This window comes from Neofelis nebulosa, chromosome 3, assembly GCF_028018385.1.
Source record: "Neofelis nebulosa isolate mNeoNeb1 chromosome 3, mNeoNeb1.pri, whole genome shotgun sequence".
Lineage (NCBI taxonomy): Eukaryota > Metazoa > Chordata > Mammalia > Carnivora > Felidae > Neofelis > Neofelis nebulosa.
Window position 1 is genome coordinate 50,738,353 of NC_080784.1, and position 17,402 is coordinate 50,755,754.

Below are 17,402 nucleotides of genomic sequence, written 5' to 3' on the forward strand. Positions count from 1 at the left end.
TCTGTGTGCACCCAAAAAACCCACAGTTTTTTGTTTGTTTGTTTGTTTGTTTGTTTAAATCTTTATCACTATGGCTTTGGGCATCAACTGCCATTTCTGGGAACAATTCCAAATGTCCAGGTTACCTTCAGTTGTCCTGTGGCATCAAACTACATGTCCCAAATCTTCTTCCTCTGCCTTGCTCCTCTGCCTGTCAGGCCAGACCGCTTTACACTCTTCATCTGTCGCTAAGTCCTGCCTCCTGAAATAGTTTATTAGTCATCATTTTGGCCATCATCATCCTAACCCACCTTCGTCAATAACTAGTATCTGACTAGTACTTTGGCTTTCCTATAATGTTATTTCAGTTGATTCTTACAATAGTCTTGTCAAATATGTATTGTATTATCCCAATTTTGCAGGCAAGGAAATGGGGGTACAGAAGTCATTGATCTTCCCATTATCGCATAACCCAGTGAGTGTTGGAGGCTGGGAACAGGAACCTATTGTCCAAGTGTTTTTACTTTAAATCTTTGTGGGTTATTTTTTCATTGTTGCCTTTCTAGAGCCTTTTACTTAATATGTATTCTTTTCACCTTCTGAATCATTTTTGTATCATTTTCTTTGTATACTTATTTTTTTAAACACTACTTTCCTCTTTTTACTGCCAGACTTGAGGTTATATAATTATCCAGTCCATTTAAACGACTTGCCTAGTAGTCAGCATACCTGTACTATGTTTTTTATTAAGCCTTGTCAGAAAGGCTATATTCTAGTTAGGCAACACTCCTTCACACAAAGGTAGGTAATTCCTGTACCTGGCACTGTTCCTTCTGGATTGCCCTCTGTTTTGCTTGTCCACTTTTGCCCTTTCTTCAAAGACCCCCATGCCATTTCCCCCACAAAGCCTTTCCTTACTAATTTACTTCTCTAGTTGTTTTGATATACTCAAGAGCTGTACAATTCGTTTTTAAAATCTTTATTTTTATGTCTTGAATCTCCTTTTCCTCTCCAAATTAATTATTACATAGTGTTTCAATATATTAAACAGGTGAAAGCCGAGCTACTTTGGCTTAATGAAGAAAGAAGCCCTCCCTTTCCTTCCTCTCCTCCTTCTCCCACTTCTTCCATCACCACCATCATCAATCTTCTATTACATGTCCTTGCAGTGCCTTTTTTGGCACTCTGGAGTGCTGAATTACATGATTTGGAAAGCATTTAGCCTTTGATTGTACATGGACTTTTTTCTCTCACGTTGTGTTAGCTTTGCTTCATTAAATTAGAGGCAGCTTGGTACAGTGAAAAAAAAGCATGGAAGTTGTGGAGAAAACACCTGGATTTGAGTCTTAACTATGCCGTTTACAATGACATCTTAACTTCCCTTAATTTTTAACATCTGTAAAAGGGGCTAACAATGTCCACCTTGTAGTGTTGTGTGGTTTCACATGAGATAAAGTAAATGAAAGGGCTCCATAAATGCCAGGGCTTTCTCATCTGTAGTTTTTTCTGATGACTGCATCATCTTTGCAGGTGCAACTAGCTTTCTCTACAGGCTAGAAGTATGTTTGCTGGCAGTTCCCAAGCTGCAGTCTCACAGCTTTTATCACTGAAGAGAGACTGGCAGTTTTTGCCTTGAGAAAGGAGCTCAGATTTGCCTGATCTGGAGAGGTGCCCATCCTTGCACCAATCAACCGTAATTGGGATGGGGTCAAGTAAAAACATGTCAGTTTCTGCTATTGCCTTTTAGATGAGAACAGAAGTGTCGGTTGCCAGGAGGTCGTGATGGTGAGCAGACTATATCTTAGAGATGCATTAAGATCCCTGTACAAGTATAGAACTAACATCCTTTGTATTACAAACTAGTATTGCATTGCTTTGTAATATTACTTCTGTGGATACCTGGATTTGAGTTTCACTGTTACCCCTTGGTAGCATTTTCACAAAACAAGCAAATATTTCTGTTCTATCTACTGCATTCTATTCTGAGAGTAAGATGAAGTAATGCATCCAAAGGTAATTATAATTCTGGAGATAAAGGGAAGTTATTTTAACCACTTTGGTGCTTTCTCATGCAATTAGGTTCTGACATTTTTATAGTATATGTGCTTCTAGAGTGAGCTTTTCCCATATATAGGTGAAGCCAGTTTTGTTTTAATTAAAGATACAAAAGATATGATCAAACTTTAAATAGTAGAGGTTGGTGTCTTGTAAACTTGAGCTATTCATCTGGGATGGTTGGGAAATTTTTGGAAGGAAAAAATAATTACAAAAATCTTTACTGAGTAGTATGATTTTTAACACTGTTAAATATCTTTCCAGGAGATCTCAGCCCTGCTGAGCTAATGATGCTGACCATAGGAGATGTTATTAAACAACTAATTGAAGCCCATGAACAGGGGAAAGACATCGATCTAAATAAGTAAGTGGATTTATAAAAAAAAAAAAAAAAAAAAAAAGGCAATCCTATTCTTAGGTGGTAGGCCTTTTTAATGAAATTATCAAATGCTTCTTGTTTTCTGTCTCATGTTTTAGTTTTTCGTTGAAAATTTAGCTTTCTACCCTGCCCTGTCACTCATTTATGGCAAAATTCTCTCATAGCCTAATAATATTAATAGCTCCTAATATTTATTGGATGCTTACTATGGTCCAATCACTGTTAGTAGTTCATTGTCTGTATTAACTCAGTCCTCTGAAAAACTGTGTGAGGTAGGTACTTATATCACCCTCATTTGACAGATGTGTAATCTGAGACAGATTACTGTCTCAGTAATCAGCAGAACTGAGATTTGGAATTAGATCGTCTGTCTTCAGAGCCCATGTTATCTTCTCTGCTGCATTACTTTACATCCTTGTTCTCTTCCTACTGTCTCAGAAGTAGCAGCAGCTGTCTCTCACGAAAATACTCCCTCTGAGGTCCATGATCTTTTCCTACTTTACAGCCTCTTCGACATGTTCATCTATTTCCTTTCCACAGTCACATTCAGTGTTGACTTTGCTACATCCTCAAATTAGAGTAGATCTTCATCTCTGCATCTTTTTTTTTCATTAGATATTCACTATATAGATCCGCTCTAATGAAAGAGTTTTCTCCCTGCTCTCAGGTGACTCACCAGTGATCTAATCACCACACACACATGACTTTTTTTTAAAGACTATTTTCTGTTACTTGAGGTACTTCAGTGTTTTTTCACTTCCTTGGAATATTGTACTTAATAAACTTTTGCTAAAGGAGTAAATAAGTATCCTTTCTTGACTATGAGATTATAGTTTACTGATTTTTCTACCATGTGTTTAGAAGTTTCTTTTCTGTCTGTGTTGGCTATCCCCCTAATTATACAAGTCTTTTATTTCTAGTGAACATTCCTACTTTTTATTTTTGTCAGTTTCTTTAATTTAGCACATCTAAAGTAAACGCTAACATCTTAAAACCAGCCCCTACGCAGATGTACTCTTTGCCTGATTGTATTAACCTTCACCCAGGCTTGAAACTCTAGTGTCCTCTTCAAATTGTTTTCGTTAGGTCCAATTAGGATTTAACTTTGCCTACTCTCTTCATCATGACTCTCCCTTTCATTTCCACTGCCAACTCCCTAACCATCTCTTTTTAAACTTAATTCTAGACTACTGCAGTAGCTAATACTTTCAGCCTCTTTTTATCCCTTAGTGGGTTAATTGTTCCTCGTTTTATCTTTTATCATGTCATTTCCCTGTACAGAAACTTTCAGCATGTTCCCAGTGTTTATGGAATTAAGTGCAAATTCCTCAGCCCATTATGTAAAGTCTCTCCATCTGGCTTCAACTATCCCAACTTTTTAAATTTCTGTACCTTTACCCTGAAAATCTGCTTTCTGTCAGATCTACCCATATATTTTAAAATATGTGCATTCCTGCTTCACATAAGCCCACCTGTTTGCTCTCCGTGGCATCGCCATGTCTTTACTGCCTGTCTGAAGCCAACTCTTTTCTGTGCCTGTTTTCCATGACTATCTCCCCAGCACACAGTGGGATCCTTTCTTGAGCTTTGAACACATTCATTATTGTATGTGTGTTGTATCACATAGGTTTTTATCACTTACACATTTATTTTTGTGCATGCCTGTCTGCAAAATGCCAACATAGGGCATGAAACAACTATGCCTTATACTTCCTGGCATACCAAGTACTTAGGTTCTCTCTACGAATCAGGTACTGGGTTAACAGTTCTTGAAAATGATGCAAACACCTCACAATAATTTTAGATGGACTAAAATCAGAAATTAAGGTGACTGTTAGGGTTTGCTAGCAGCAAAGAAACAAGAAACCGATTCAACTGTAGAGAAAAGCAAGGAATTATTAGTTGTACTAAAGGTTATTTCTAGGGATTAGGGATAGAGTTACAGTCAGGAAGGGATAAATGGATCCTCTGAAATCCTGATCATTTTCTGTTTCTTGGAGTGTAGTAACACAAGTGTTTGCTTCCTAAATTTTAAAGTGTATTTATGTTTTATGTTCTGTTGTTTATAATATTTTAGAATACATTTTAAAACACTTTTAAAAATGTATGTACCTTATTTCCTGTTTGGTTCTGCATATCTTTCCTTTAAATTGTTTTTTGATTGTTTTTATTTTTGGTCTAAGACCATGGCTTACAACCAGGCATTCTCCCCCCCCCCTCCCCCCACCATCCCAGGGGACATTTCTCAATGTCAGAAGACATTTTTTAGTTGTTATAAAGGGAAGTGGGGTGCTGGTGAGTAGAGGCCAATGATGCTGCTAAACATCCTACAATATAGTGAACAGTCCCTTGCAACAGAATTACCCTGATCCTAGATGCTATGGTGTTAAGGTTGAGAAAAGGGTAGAATTCTATGAAGCTGGAGCACTAATTTGAGTGAGACCTACCTTCTGTCACTATCCTGGGACCCTTTCTGTAGTCATCTTGTTTTCTGGTACTCCAGGGTAAGAAGAAGTCATTGATGCATTTTCCTGATTTTCTTCTATTCTCCTGTTGTTCAACAAATGTTAAAGCCAGTGTTGTCACCTGGTGAAAGGATAGGGGGATGACAGGAGTTGATGGTGTTATTTATAGGTCATTCTTTTGGTAGATTGTCTTGAAATCTTATGATCTTGATAATGATGGATGCTTTACTTTCAGGGTGAAAACCAGGACAGCTGCTAAATATGGCCTTTCAGCACAGCCCCGCCTGGTGGATATCATTGCTGCAGTCCCACCTCAGTATCGAAAGGTTTTGGTCCCCAAGTTAAAGGCAAAACCCATCAGAACTGCCAGTGGGGTGAGTGGTTTGATTCACGAAACATTGGTTGCATATCTGCTCTGCCAGAAATCCTTGCCTCCAGGTAATACACAGTTAGGTGAAAATGAAGGATTTGGTTTAATAAAATTCATATATTTTAACATGTGCTACAGTAGAGACCTGTGCAGAATGTTATGAGGGCATAGTGAGGAAAAACATTTATTGTGCTTAAAGGAGTAGATGATGTTTTTATGTCCTTAAAAGTATAAATTGAGGGGCGCCTGGGTGGCTCAGTCGGTTGAGCATCCGACTTCGGCTCAGGTCATGATCTCGCGGTCCGTGAGTTCGAGCCCCACGTCGGGCTCTGTGCTGACAGCTCAGAGCCTGGAGCCTGCTTCCGATTCTGTGTCTCCCTCTCTCTGACCCTCCCCCGTTCATGCTCTGTCTCTCTCTGTCTCAAAAATAAATAAACGTTAAAAAAAAGGGGCGCCTGGGTGGCGCAGTCGGTTAAGCGTCCGACTTCAGCCAGGTCACGATCTCGCGGTCCGTGAGTTCGAGCCCCGCGTCAGGCTCTGGGCTGATGGCTCGGAGCCTGGAGCCTGTTTCCGATTCTGTGTCTCCCTCTCTCTCTGCCCCTCCCCCGTTCATGCTCTGTCTCTCTCTGTCCCAAAAATAAAAAAAAAAAATAAAAAAATGTTGAAAAAAAAAAAGTATAAATTGAGGCTTGGTGACTGTCACAATATGATAAATATTATTGGCCATTTTAAGCTCATGGCTTTCAATACAATAGATACTTGTAAAAGTTACTTTATTTATTTTTTAATGTTTTTATTTATTTTTGAGACAGAGACAGAGCATGAGCAGGGGAGGGGCAGAGAGAGGGGGAGACACAGAATCTGAAGTGGGCTCCAGGCTCTGAGCTGTCAGCACAGAGCCAGACACGGGGCTCGAACTCATGGAGTGTGAGATCATGACCTGAGCTGAAGTTGGATGTTCAACCGACTGAGCCACCCATGCACCCCTGTAGAAGTTACTTTTAAAAGGTAGTTAATGAGGGCACCTGGGTAGCTCAGTCGGTTAAGTGTCCAACTCTTGATATTGGCTCAGGTCATAATTTCATGGTTTGTGAGATTGAGCACCGCGTTAGGCTCTGTGCTGGCAGCATGGAACCTGCTTGGAATTCTCTCTCCCTCTTTCTTTGCCCCTCCCCTGCTCGTGCTCTCTCGCTCTCAAAATAAACTTTAAAAGATAAATAAATATAAAAGATAGTTAATGGTGCAAAGTCATTCTATATATGGTATTTGTGAAGCGACTAACATAATTGGGAGCTCTATAGAAATCCAGAGGAAAAGGTGGCCTGGTAGTAAAAGAGACTAGGGAAAGCCCAACAGAAAGCATGGCATTTGCTTGGCATATAAATAGTGCTCATATAAACAGAGAAGAACAGTCTTGAGTAATGGGAGCAAGGGCACAGGGAACTAAGGCGCAGATAGAGATGTTATAAGAGGTATGGTATGTGCAGGGAACAATGAGTACCTCAGACTGACTAGAGTTGATAATTCATTTGAGAAAGCAGCAGGACATTAGGTTGAAGAGTTAGTTTGGGATCAACTTATAAAAGATCTTAAATGTCCTGCAAAGTAGCTGGATAATAAGAAACTGTTAAAGATATTTGAGAAGGAGAATGATATATGAACAAAACAGATTTTCAGAAAATTTTGTTACAAGATGTAGAGTAGCTTGGAGCCAAAAAGACCATTTAAGATACTCTTGGTTTAATCTAGGTGTGAAATGTATTAAGAGCTGGAATTAGGGTAGGGGCTGTAGGATGCAAAGAATAAGTGTGAAAGATACATTTTGGACCCTCTTAAAACATGGTACTCAAAATTGAATTGTGTGTTCCTGATATGATCATAGAACTTCAGTCTGTTATTTGGATGGGAGTATTATACTTGTAGTAATTACAGTTTATGTTGACTTATTTGGTGGCCATATCTCCTGGATTGTATTTGTGGCTAATTAAACCCTAAAATTTTATACACAATGTATCACCAATCCTGGTCTCTTCTCCTTTGTACTTCAGTGTTTTTGTTTTATTTATTCATACCTGGTGTAAAGGGTTCTTTAAGAAAAACTAATATAGTTGAACAACGTGGGTTTAAACTGCATGGGTCCACTTAATAGGCAGATTTTTTCCCATGTATATGGTACTGTAAATGTATTTTCTTTATGGTTTTCTTGATATTTTCTTTTTTCTAGCTTATTTTATTGTAAGAATATAGCATATAATACATATACAAAATATGTATTAATAGACAGTTTCTTTTACCAGTAAGGCTTCTAATCAACAGTAGACTATTCAAGTAGTTAAGTGTTGGGGGAGTCAAAAGTTATATGCAAATTTTCAACTGAGTTGAGGTGTTATTGCCCCTAACTCCTGCTTTGTTCAAGGGTCAACTATAGTTTCAAACCCTTCACCTCTCATTTTTCCCTTCAGCTCAACCACTTTTAACTCTTAGCTGATTTCTTGGCATTTACTTCCATATCCCTAAATAACACACTTTATAGATAAGTCTTCTATTCTTAGCTTTCAGCATTAGGTATGAGCTTGCTGCTGTGCAAGACAAAGATTTAGCAACCTTTCAACCTGACTGATAAACCTGGCTTCCATGACCCCATTCTCTGTCCTTCTCACCCTACCTCTGATTATTTCTTTCTTTGAGATCTATTCTTGTCCTGCTTGCCTCTAAAAATTGATGTTTTCTGTGGACCTGGCTCCACTGTTTTTAGTACTGTACATGCCCTTTCTTGTGTTCTCATCCATTGACATTTCTAAGTATTATGTGCTGACTTCCAGCTCTGACCTCTCCCTAACCTTCAGGCTCATGTCAAATGGCCTATCAAACTTTTCTCTTCTGACTGCCTGGATACCCTCAAGTATAACATAACCAAAACTAACCTCGAAATTGCTCATTCATCTTTCTCGTCCATCTTAGTTCATGGTACCTCCATCCACTCGGTTTCCAAAAGATGTGAAATGTATTGTCCATTCCACAACCACTAGTAGGGATGTTTTCGCCTCCATCCTTTTTTTTTTTTTTTCTTAATGTTTATTTTTGAGAAGGAGAGAGAGAGAGAGAGAGAGAGAGCAAGCAGATGGGAGGGGCAGAGAGAGAGGGAGACAGAATCCTAAGCAGGCTCCATGCTGTCAGCACAGAGCCTCTTGGAGGGCTCAAACTCATGAACTGTGAGATGATGACCTGAACCAAAACCAAGAGTCGGATGCTTAACTGACTGAGCCACCCAGGTACCTCTGGCCTTCATTACTTCTTATTTAGACTATTCAGTCATTTCCTAACTAGTCTATTTTGTCAAAGATGGATTTGGTGCAGGTAAGACAATATCATCAGAGTGAGCTGTTAAAAATATCAGAAGTACAGGGGAAGGTTGGAAGATGTCAGAGCAGGAGGACCCTTGACTCACCTCGTTCCACAAATACAAGTAGATAACTATCAAATCATCCCAAGTACCTCAGAAATTGACCTGAAGAATTGCAAAACAAGCTATACAACTAAAGGTAGAGAAGAAGCCACACTGAAGAAGGTAAGAAGTGCGGAGATGTATTTTGGGAGATAAATAGATCATGGCCACTGTGGTGGGGAGGGAGCTGCAGTCACAGAGAAAGGCAAGAGACAGAGTAACACTGTCACACAGGGAAACCTGCAGGGAAAACAAATCCCCACAGCAATAGTCTTGGAAAGTGAGAGGGGCTGAATTTTGGGAGTTGTTACAACCAGCAGGACTTAAACCCTGGAATTTTAAAAGTCAGTGGGCTTGGCTGGGATAGAGCCCAGAAGGCATTGCATTGCTCCTAGAAGGCAGGCAAACAACCTGTGATGTACAGCATGGAAACAGCAATATCAAGAGTGTGTGGGGCACACAGTGGGGAGGTTGTTTGCTCATCTTGGAGCATATCCCAGAGAGGCAGAGTTCAAGGAGAAACCCCTCCAGGAACAAAGGAACTGGCCAGTGCCATTTCCTTCCCCCATCCCTCAGCATAAGCATAGGGCCACCTGCAGCAACCAGCACAGTGCCCGTACTCGCCACCTAACTTGTTTACACCAAGCTCCACCTCCCTGGACTCCACAGGAACTGCCTTTCCCAGCCTTGCTTGCCTCAGTCCTGGCGTGGCCAGTGCCTTCCCCCACGAGACTGGCTCATACTCCTGCTTATACTGTGTCTCCTGACTTGGGACTTTTGTGGAGCCTCCGTTCTGGCAGCAGTGACAACAGGTCTCATTTCACAAGCAGACCAGAGTATACCTAGTTAAAACATGCCACATTCGCTTTCTGGGGATTTCCCAATATCCTGGCAGGTGGACTCTGCTTCTTCACAGTCAGCCTCTGGTCGCGGCATACCAAGTTCCCCAGTCCTTCATGCCACAGGACCCCAGGCTCCTGGGCTGCTGCTCTGGCCTATTCGCCTCTACTGTCAACAGACTGATGGCCAAACTTGAAGAACTCGATTTGACCGGCGCCAAACAGAACACCAGAGTATGGCTCATCAAGTTTCCCTAAATACTCGTCCTAGCAATGGGCCGAAGCCTCTGAAAGAGGTAAAGTTGGGAAACTGCAGATTGCTAAGAATCAAGGAAGGACTGAGGTGTCATTTACTCTGAATGAGGCTCTTGCAAATAGTCACGATATTGGCAGAAAACCAGCTTCTGGGGGCGCCTGGGTGGCGCAGTCGGTTAAGCGTCCGACTTCAGCCAGGTCACGATCTCGCGGTCCGTGAGTTCGAGCCCCGCGTCGGGCTCTGGGCTGATGGCTCGGAGCCTGGAGCCTGTTTCCGATTCTGTGTCTCCCTCTCTCTCTCTGCCCCTCCCCCGTTCATGCTCTGTCTCTCTCTCTCCCAAAAATAAATTAAAAAAAAAAAAAAAAAAAAAAAAAAAAAGAAAACCAGCTTCTGTCAGCACTCCTAGAGAACATCCATTTGTCTTACAAAGTGTTGGAGGACAGACTTTAACAGTCTTTACTGAGAGGCTCATCAAATAAACTTTCATTGGAAGGAATAGTCGTACAAAGAGCTGAATGCCAACCTGCTGCCAGTGAAAACTACATGAGATTAAAGAGATTGAAAATAGAAGAATCTTCCAAACCTGTAAGGCTATCACAACTGGACAAAGTTGTGACAACGAATTATAAACCTGTTGCTAATCATCAATACAGTATTGAATATGAAAGGAAAAAGAAAGATGGAAAACGAGCTCAAGCTGATAAACAACATGTTTTAGACATGCTATTTTCAGCATTTGAGAAACATCAGTATTACAATCTTAAGGATTTGGTGGACATCACAAAACAACTTGTGGGGTACCTAAAGGAAATCTTGAAAGAAATTGGTGTTCAGAATGTAAAAGGAATCCACAAAAACACATGGGAGCTGAAGCCAGAGTATAGACAGTATCAAAGAGAAGAAAAGAGCAATTAAGAAGACTCTCAGCCAACATGCTAACAGAACAACTAAAAGGTGATGTGCTAAGGAAACACCATTGATATCAAATACTTGAGTTCCATCTGTTTATAGGGGTAAAATGACTGGAAATTTAATTTCCCTACATAAATTTTTTTGAACAACAATTCTTGTTACTTAAGTGTTTTTTGATGAAAAAATTTATAGGCCTGCATTAAACTAGATTATTCAGGAGCGGGTGTGGGGTTGGGGAGGTTAAGAAGGTTTTTCTTTTTTAAATATTGACTCTTAAAATGTAAAATTAGGAAATGATTTCTAAATGAGGACTCTCTGTCCTTGTCTTATCTCCACAGAGTTGAGGTAATGCAAATCCAAAGTGAATGGTAAAGCAAGAAAAAAGTTAACTACAGAAAGTCTTAAAAGGAATAAAAAGCCAAAATTCCTTTTTCTGGAAAAAAAAAAAAAAAAACACACGCCACATTCAGGTCAGGGACCAAACACTGTTCACAAAAGGCAAAGAGAGCCTCTGCAGACAGTTGGCCTGAAGTATAGAGTAGCCAGGACAAAATAACACACCAAATGCAGCACATTTTGGAGACGTTCCCAGAAGCACCTGGCCCTGGGGAACAGTGGACTGTACACAGCAGGGCAGTACAAGACCTCATCTTCATAAGGCCATTACCCTTAAGAAAAGGAGATGTAGCTGACTTACCTAACATACAGAAAGAGGCACAGACTTAGACAAAATGAGAAGACAGAGAAATTTATCCCAAATGAAAGAACAGGGCAAGGCCATGGCCAGAGATCTAAGCAAAACAAATATGAGTAACACACCTAAAGCAATGATTGTAATGATACTCACTGGACTTGAGAAAAGACTGGAAGACGTGAGTGAGATATTTGACACAGATTTCAGGAATAACATAGCAGAGATAAAGGGCTCAATAAATGAAATGAGAAACAAGCTGGATGGAATGAACAGCAGGCTGGAAGAAGCAGAGGAACAGATTAATGACCTACAAAACAAAATAATGGAAAGTAATCAAGCTGAACAAAAGAGAGGAAAAAAAATTATGCAAAATTGGAATAGACTTAAGGAACTCAGTGACTCCATCAAACATAATAACTAACATTCATATTATAGGAGGCTCAGAAAAAGAAGAGAAAGGGGAAGCAGAGAATTTATTTAAAGAAACAGTAGCTGAAAACTTCCCTAATTTGGGGAAGGAAACAGGTATCTACATCCAGGAGGCACAGAGAACCCGCAACAAAAGCAGATCTAAGACAAGACAGTCTGTAATTAAAATTAAAATTAAAATTAAAATTAAAAAAGTAATGGTTAAAAAAAAATCTTAAAAGCAGCAACAGAAAACACAGTTATATACAAGTAAAACCCGTAAGGCTATCAGATTTTTCAGCAGTAACCTTGCAAGCCAGAAGGGAGTGGCATGATATTCAAAGTGCTGAATAGGAAGAATCTGCAGCCAAGAATACCCTATGCAGTAAGACTGTCATTCAGAATAGAAGAAGACTTGATAAAGAGTTTCTAAAACAAAAACTAAAGGAGTTTGTGACCACTAAACTAGCCTTAAAAGAAACATTCAAGAGGACTCTTGGAGTGGAAAGAAAAGACCAAAAGTGGCAGTATATAGGTAAGAAACACAAAAGCAGTAACAATGAATATTTGTCTCAAAAATCAGTTAAGGAACTCACAAATAAAAGGATATAAATATTTACCATATACCTAAAACTTGTAGAGAAGAGGAGTAAAGAATGGAATCAAACTAAAACCACCATCAACTTAATATAGACTGCTATATACTGTAGATGTTACATACAAACCTAATGGTAACCACAAATCAAAAATTACTAATAGATATGCAAAGGATAAAGAGAAAGGAATCCAAATGTATATCACTAAAGAAAACTAGCAAACCATAAAAGAGAAAAAAGAAAGGATCAGAAAAAAACTTCAGGAACAACCACAAAACAAGTAATAAAATGGCTATAAATACATATCCATCAATAATCACTTTGAATATAAATGGACTAAATGTTCCAATCAAAAGACGTATGGTGACAGGATGGATTAAAAAACAAGACTCACCTATACGCTGCTTACAGGAGATTCATTTTAGACCTAAAGACACCTGCAGACTGAAAGTGAGGGGATGGAGAAACATCTATCATACAAATGGATGTCAAAGGAAAGCCAGAGTAACAGTATTTGTATCAGACAAAATAGATTTTAAAACAGAAACTGTAACGAGACAAGGACAGTATATAATAATAAAGGAGACATTCAATAAGAAGATATAACAGTTGTAAATATGCACCCAACATGGGAGCACCCAAATATATGAAACAGTTAATAACAAACATAAAGAGCTAACCCATAGTAATACAATAAAAGTACAGAACTTTAACAGCCTACTTACATCATTGGACAGATCATCCAACCAGAAACAAGGAAATAGTGGCTTTGAATGACACACTGGAGCTGGTGGACTTAACAGATATATTCAGAACATTCCATCCTAAAATAGAATTTAAAAAGAAAGAAATAAATAAAAAATAAAGAGAAATAAAAAATAAGTTTACATGGAACATACTCCAGAATAGTTCACGTTAGGCCAAAAAGCAAGCCTCAACAAATTCAAGAAGATTGAAGACCTGCCATGCATCTTTTTTGACCATAATGGTGTGAAACTAGAAATCAACCACAAGAAAAAAATCTGGAAAGACCACAAATACATGGAGGTTATATAACGTGCTAAACAATGAATAAATGGACCAACCAGGAAGTAAAAGAAAAAATAAAACATACATGAACACAAAAATGAAAACCCAATGATCCAAAACCTTTAGGATGCAGCAAAAGCAGTTCTAAGAGGGAAGTTTATAGCAATACAGACCTACCTCAAGAAGCAAGAAAAATCTCAAAATAACCACCTAAACTTACACCAAAAGAGCTAGAAAAAGAACAAATGAAACCTAGAACCAACAGAAGGACGGAAATAATAAAGATTAGAACAGAAATAAATGATATAGAAACTAAGAAAACAATAAAACAGATTAATGAAACCAGGAGCTGGTTCTTTGGGAAAAAAAATCAGTAAAATTGATAAACTTCTAGCCAGACTTATCAAGGAAAAACAGGAGAAAGGAATCAAAATCACAAATGAGAAAGGAGAAATAACAAAGCAACAGAAATTCAATTATATGAGAATATTATGAAGAACTATATGCCCACAAATTGGACAGCCTACAAGAAATAAATTCCTAGAGACATATAAACTACCAAAACTGAAACAGGAAGAAATTTGCATAGACCAATTACCGGCAAAGAAATTGAGTCAGTAATAAAAAATCTCCTGACAAAAGTCCAGGACCAGAAGGCTTCATAGGCAAACCAAACATTTAAAGAAGAGTTAATACCTATTCTTCTCCAACTATTTCAAAAAACAAAAGGGAAGGAAAACTCCCAAGTCTAGTCTATGAGACCAATATTACCCTGATACCAAAACCAGATAAAGACACCACTAAAAAAGAGATCTATAGGCCAATATTCCTGATGAACATAGATGCAAAAATCTTCAACAAAATACTAGCAAACCAAATCCAACAATATATTAAAAATCATTCACCATGATTAAGTGGGATTTATTCCTGGATTTCAAGGGTGATTCAGTGTTCGCAAATCAACACGGTACATCACATCAGTAGAGAAAGGAAAAGAACCATGTGATCATTTCTGTAAACCCAGAAAAAGCATTTGACAAAATACAACATTCATGATATAAAGCCCTTAACAAAGTAGGTTTAGAGAGAACATACCTCAACATAATAAAGGCCATATAGGAAAAACCAACAGCTAACATTCATCTTTAATGAGGAAAAACTGAGAGATTCCCCTAAAGTCAGGAACAAGATAAGGATGTAGTCTCTTATTCAGCATAGTACTAGAAGACCTAGCAGCAGCAATCATACAACAAAAAGAAATGCAAGGCATCCAAATCAGTAAGGAAGAAGTAAAACTTTCACTATTTGCAGATGACATGATACTCTACGTAGAAAACCCAAAAGGCCACCGAAAAACTGCTAGAACTGATAAACAAATTTGTTAAAGTTGCAAGATACAAATATGGTGCATTTTTATGCACCAATAATGAAGGATCAGAAAGTGAAATTAAGAAAACAATCCCACTTACAATGACGCCAAAAATAATAAAATACCTAGAAATGAACCTAACCAAAGAGATGAAAGATCTATATGCTGAAAACTGTAAAACACTGATGAAAGAAATTGAAGGTGACAAAAGGAAAGACATTCCATGGTCACGGATTAGAAGAATAAATATTGTTAAAATCTCTATACACCTAAAACAATGTACACATTTAATGTAGTCCCTATGAAAATACCAATAACATTTTTCTCAGAAATAGAACAAACAATCCTAAAATTTGTATAGAATCACTAAAGACCCCAAATAGCCAAAACAGTCTTGAAAAAGAAAAGCAAAGCTGGAGGCATCACAGTTCCAGATTTCAAGTTACATTACAAAGCTGTAGTAATCAAAACAGCATGATACTGGCGCAAAAGTAGACATGTAGATCAATGGAACAGAATAGGAAACCCAGAAATAAACCCACAACTGTATGGTCAATTAATGTTTGATAGGACAGGAGAGAATATCCATTGGGTGACAGTCTCTTGAAGAAATGGTGTTGGGAAAACTGGACCACTTACACCATACACAAAAATAAATTCAAAATGGATTAAAGACCTAAATGTGAGACCTGAAACCATAAAAATCCTAGAAGAGAACACCGGCAGCAACTTCTTTGACATCACCCGTAGCAACTTTTTTCTAGTCTCCTGAGACAAGGAAAACAAAGGCAAGAATAAACTGTTGTGGCTACAACAAAATTAAAAGCTTCTGCACATGAAAGGAAACAGTCAACAAAACTAAGAGGCAACCTGCTGAATGGGAGAAGATATTTACTAATGACATATCCGATGAAGGGTTAGTATCCAAAATATATATAGCACTGGTAAAACTCAACACCCAAAAAACAAATAATCCAATTAAAAATGGGCAGAAGACATGAACAGACATTTCTCTAAAGAAGACATCCAGATAGCCAACAGATGCATGAAAGGATGCTCATCATCACTTATTAGGGAAATGCAAATCAAAACTACAATGAGTTACCTCCTCACACCAGTTAGAATGGCTATAATCAACAACACAAATAGCAGGTGTTGGCAAGGATGTGGAGAAAAACAAACCCTTTTGTACTGCTAGTGGAAATACAAACTGGTGCAGCCACTATGGGAAATAGTAAGGAGGTTCCTCAAAAATTTAAAAATGGAACTACCCTATGATCTAGGAATCACACTACTGGGTATTTACCCAAAGAATACAAAAACACTAATTCAAAAGGGTACATGCACCCCTTGTTTATTGCAGCATTATTTACAATAGCCAAATTGTGAAAGCAGCCCAAGTGTCTATTGATCAATGAGTGGATAGAGATATGGTGTGTGTACACACACACGCATGCATGCATGCTGGAATATTATTCAGCCATAAAAAATGAGAAATCTTGCCATTTGCAACAACATGGATGGAGCTAGAGAGTATAATGCTAAGTGAAATAAGAAAAAGACAAATACCATATGATTTCGTATGTGGAATTTAAGAAACAAATGAGCAAAGGGAAAAAGATAAAAATGAAGAAACTGACTTTAAGTATATAGTACAAACTGATCGTTACAGGAGGGAAGGGGTTTGGGGGGATGGGTTAAATAGGTGATGAGGATTAAGGAGTGCATTTGTGACACGCACTGGATGATGAATAGAATTGTTGAATCACCCTATCATATACCTGAAACTAATACAGCACTGGATGTTAACTAACTGGAATTAAAATAAAAATTTTTTAAAAATTAAAAATATAAAAGTATCAGAGGTACATATACAGCTGACTGTATTCCCTGTCTGCTATGCATCCTATCCTTCATGCTTTTATTCCTGCTATTACTCTAGTGGTGATTTTTTAACTTTTTTTAACAGCAGTTTTAGGTTTACCTAAAAAATGAGCAGAAAGTACACAGGGTTCCCATATACTTCCTTTCCTCCCTTCCCTGGTTGCCCTTGCATTGATTTGGTACATTTGTTATAATTGATAAACCAGTATTACTACCTTGTTATTAAATGAAGCCTATAGTTTATATTAGGGTCACTTATAGTGGTGTGTATTCTTTGGGTTTTAGAAAATGCATAATGTCATGTATCCACCATTACAGGATCATATGGAATATTTCCCCTGCCCTAAAGCTCCCCTATTCATCCTTTACTGTGTTCCAAACTTCTGACAACCACTGATTTATTTACTGTCTATAGTTTCACCTTTTCCATAATGTCATGTAGTTGGAATCAAACAGTATGCATAGCCTTTTCGGATTGCCTTCTTTCACTTAGCACTATGCGTTTAAAGCTATGCCATGTCTTTTTAGTGGCTTGATACAGTTCATTTCCTTTTATTTATTTATTTATTTATTTTTAATTTTTTTTAAAAAAAATTTTTTTTTTCAACGTTTATTTATTTTTGGGACAGAGAGAGACAGAGCATGAACAGGGGAGGGACAGAGAGAGAGGGAGACACAGAATCGGAAACAGGCTCCAGGCTCTGAGCCATCAGCCCAGAGCC

At 38.3% G+C, this 17,402-nt stretch overlaps 1 protein-coding gene and 1 pseudogene across 1 annotated transcript in view; both read left to right on the forward strand.

Moving 5' to 3' along the window:
* ELP3 (elongator acetyltransferase complex subunit 3) overlaps window positions 1-17,402 on the forward strand; it is a 99,742-nt gene that overhangs the window by 868 nt on the left and 81,472 nt on the right. The window contains exons 2-3 of the mRNA XM_058720771.1: window positions 2,299-2,398; window positions 5,114-5,252. Of these exons, the coding sequence (XP_058576754.1) occupies window positions 2,299-2,398; window positions 5,114-5,252 (239 nt within the window). The remainder of the gene's footprint in view (window positions 1-2,298; window positions 2,399-5,113; window positions 5,253-17,402) is intronic.
* Window positions 8,372-17,209, forward strand: LOC131506790 (general transcription factor IIF subunit 2-like; annotated as a pseudogene).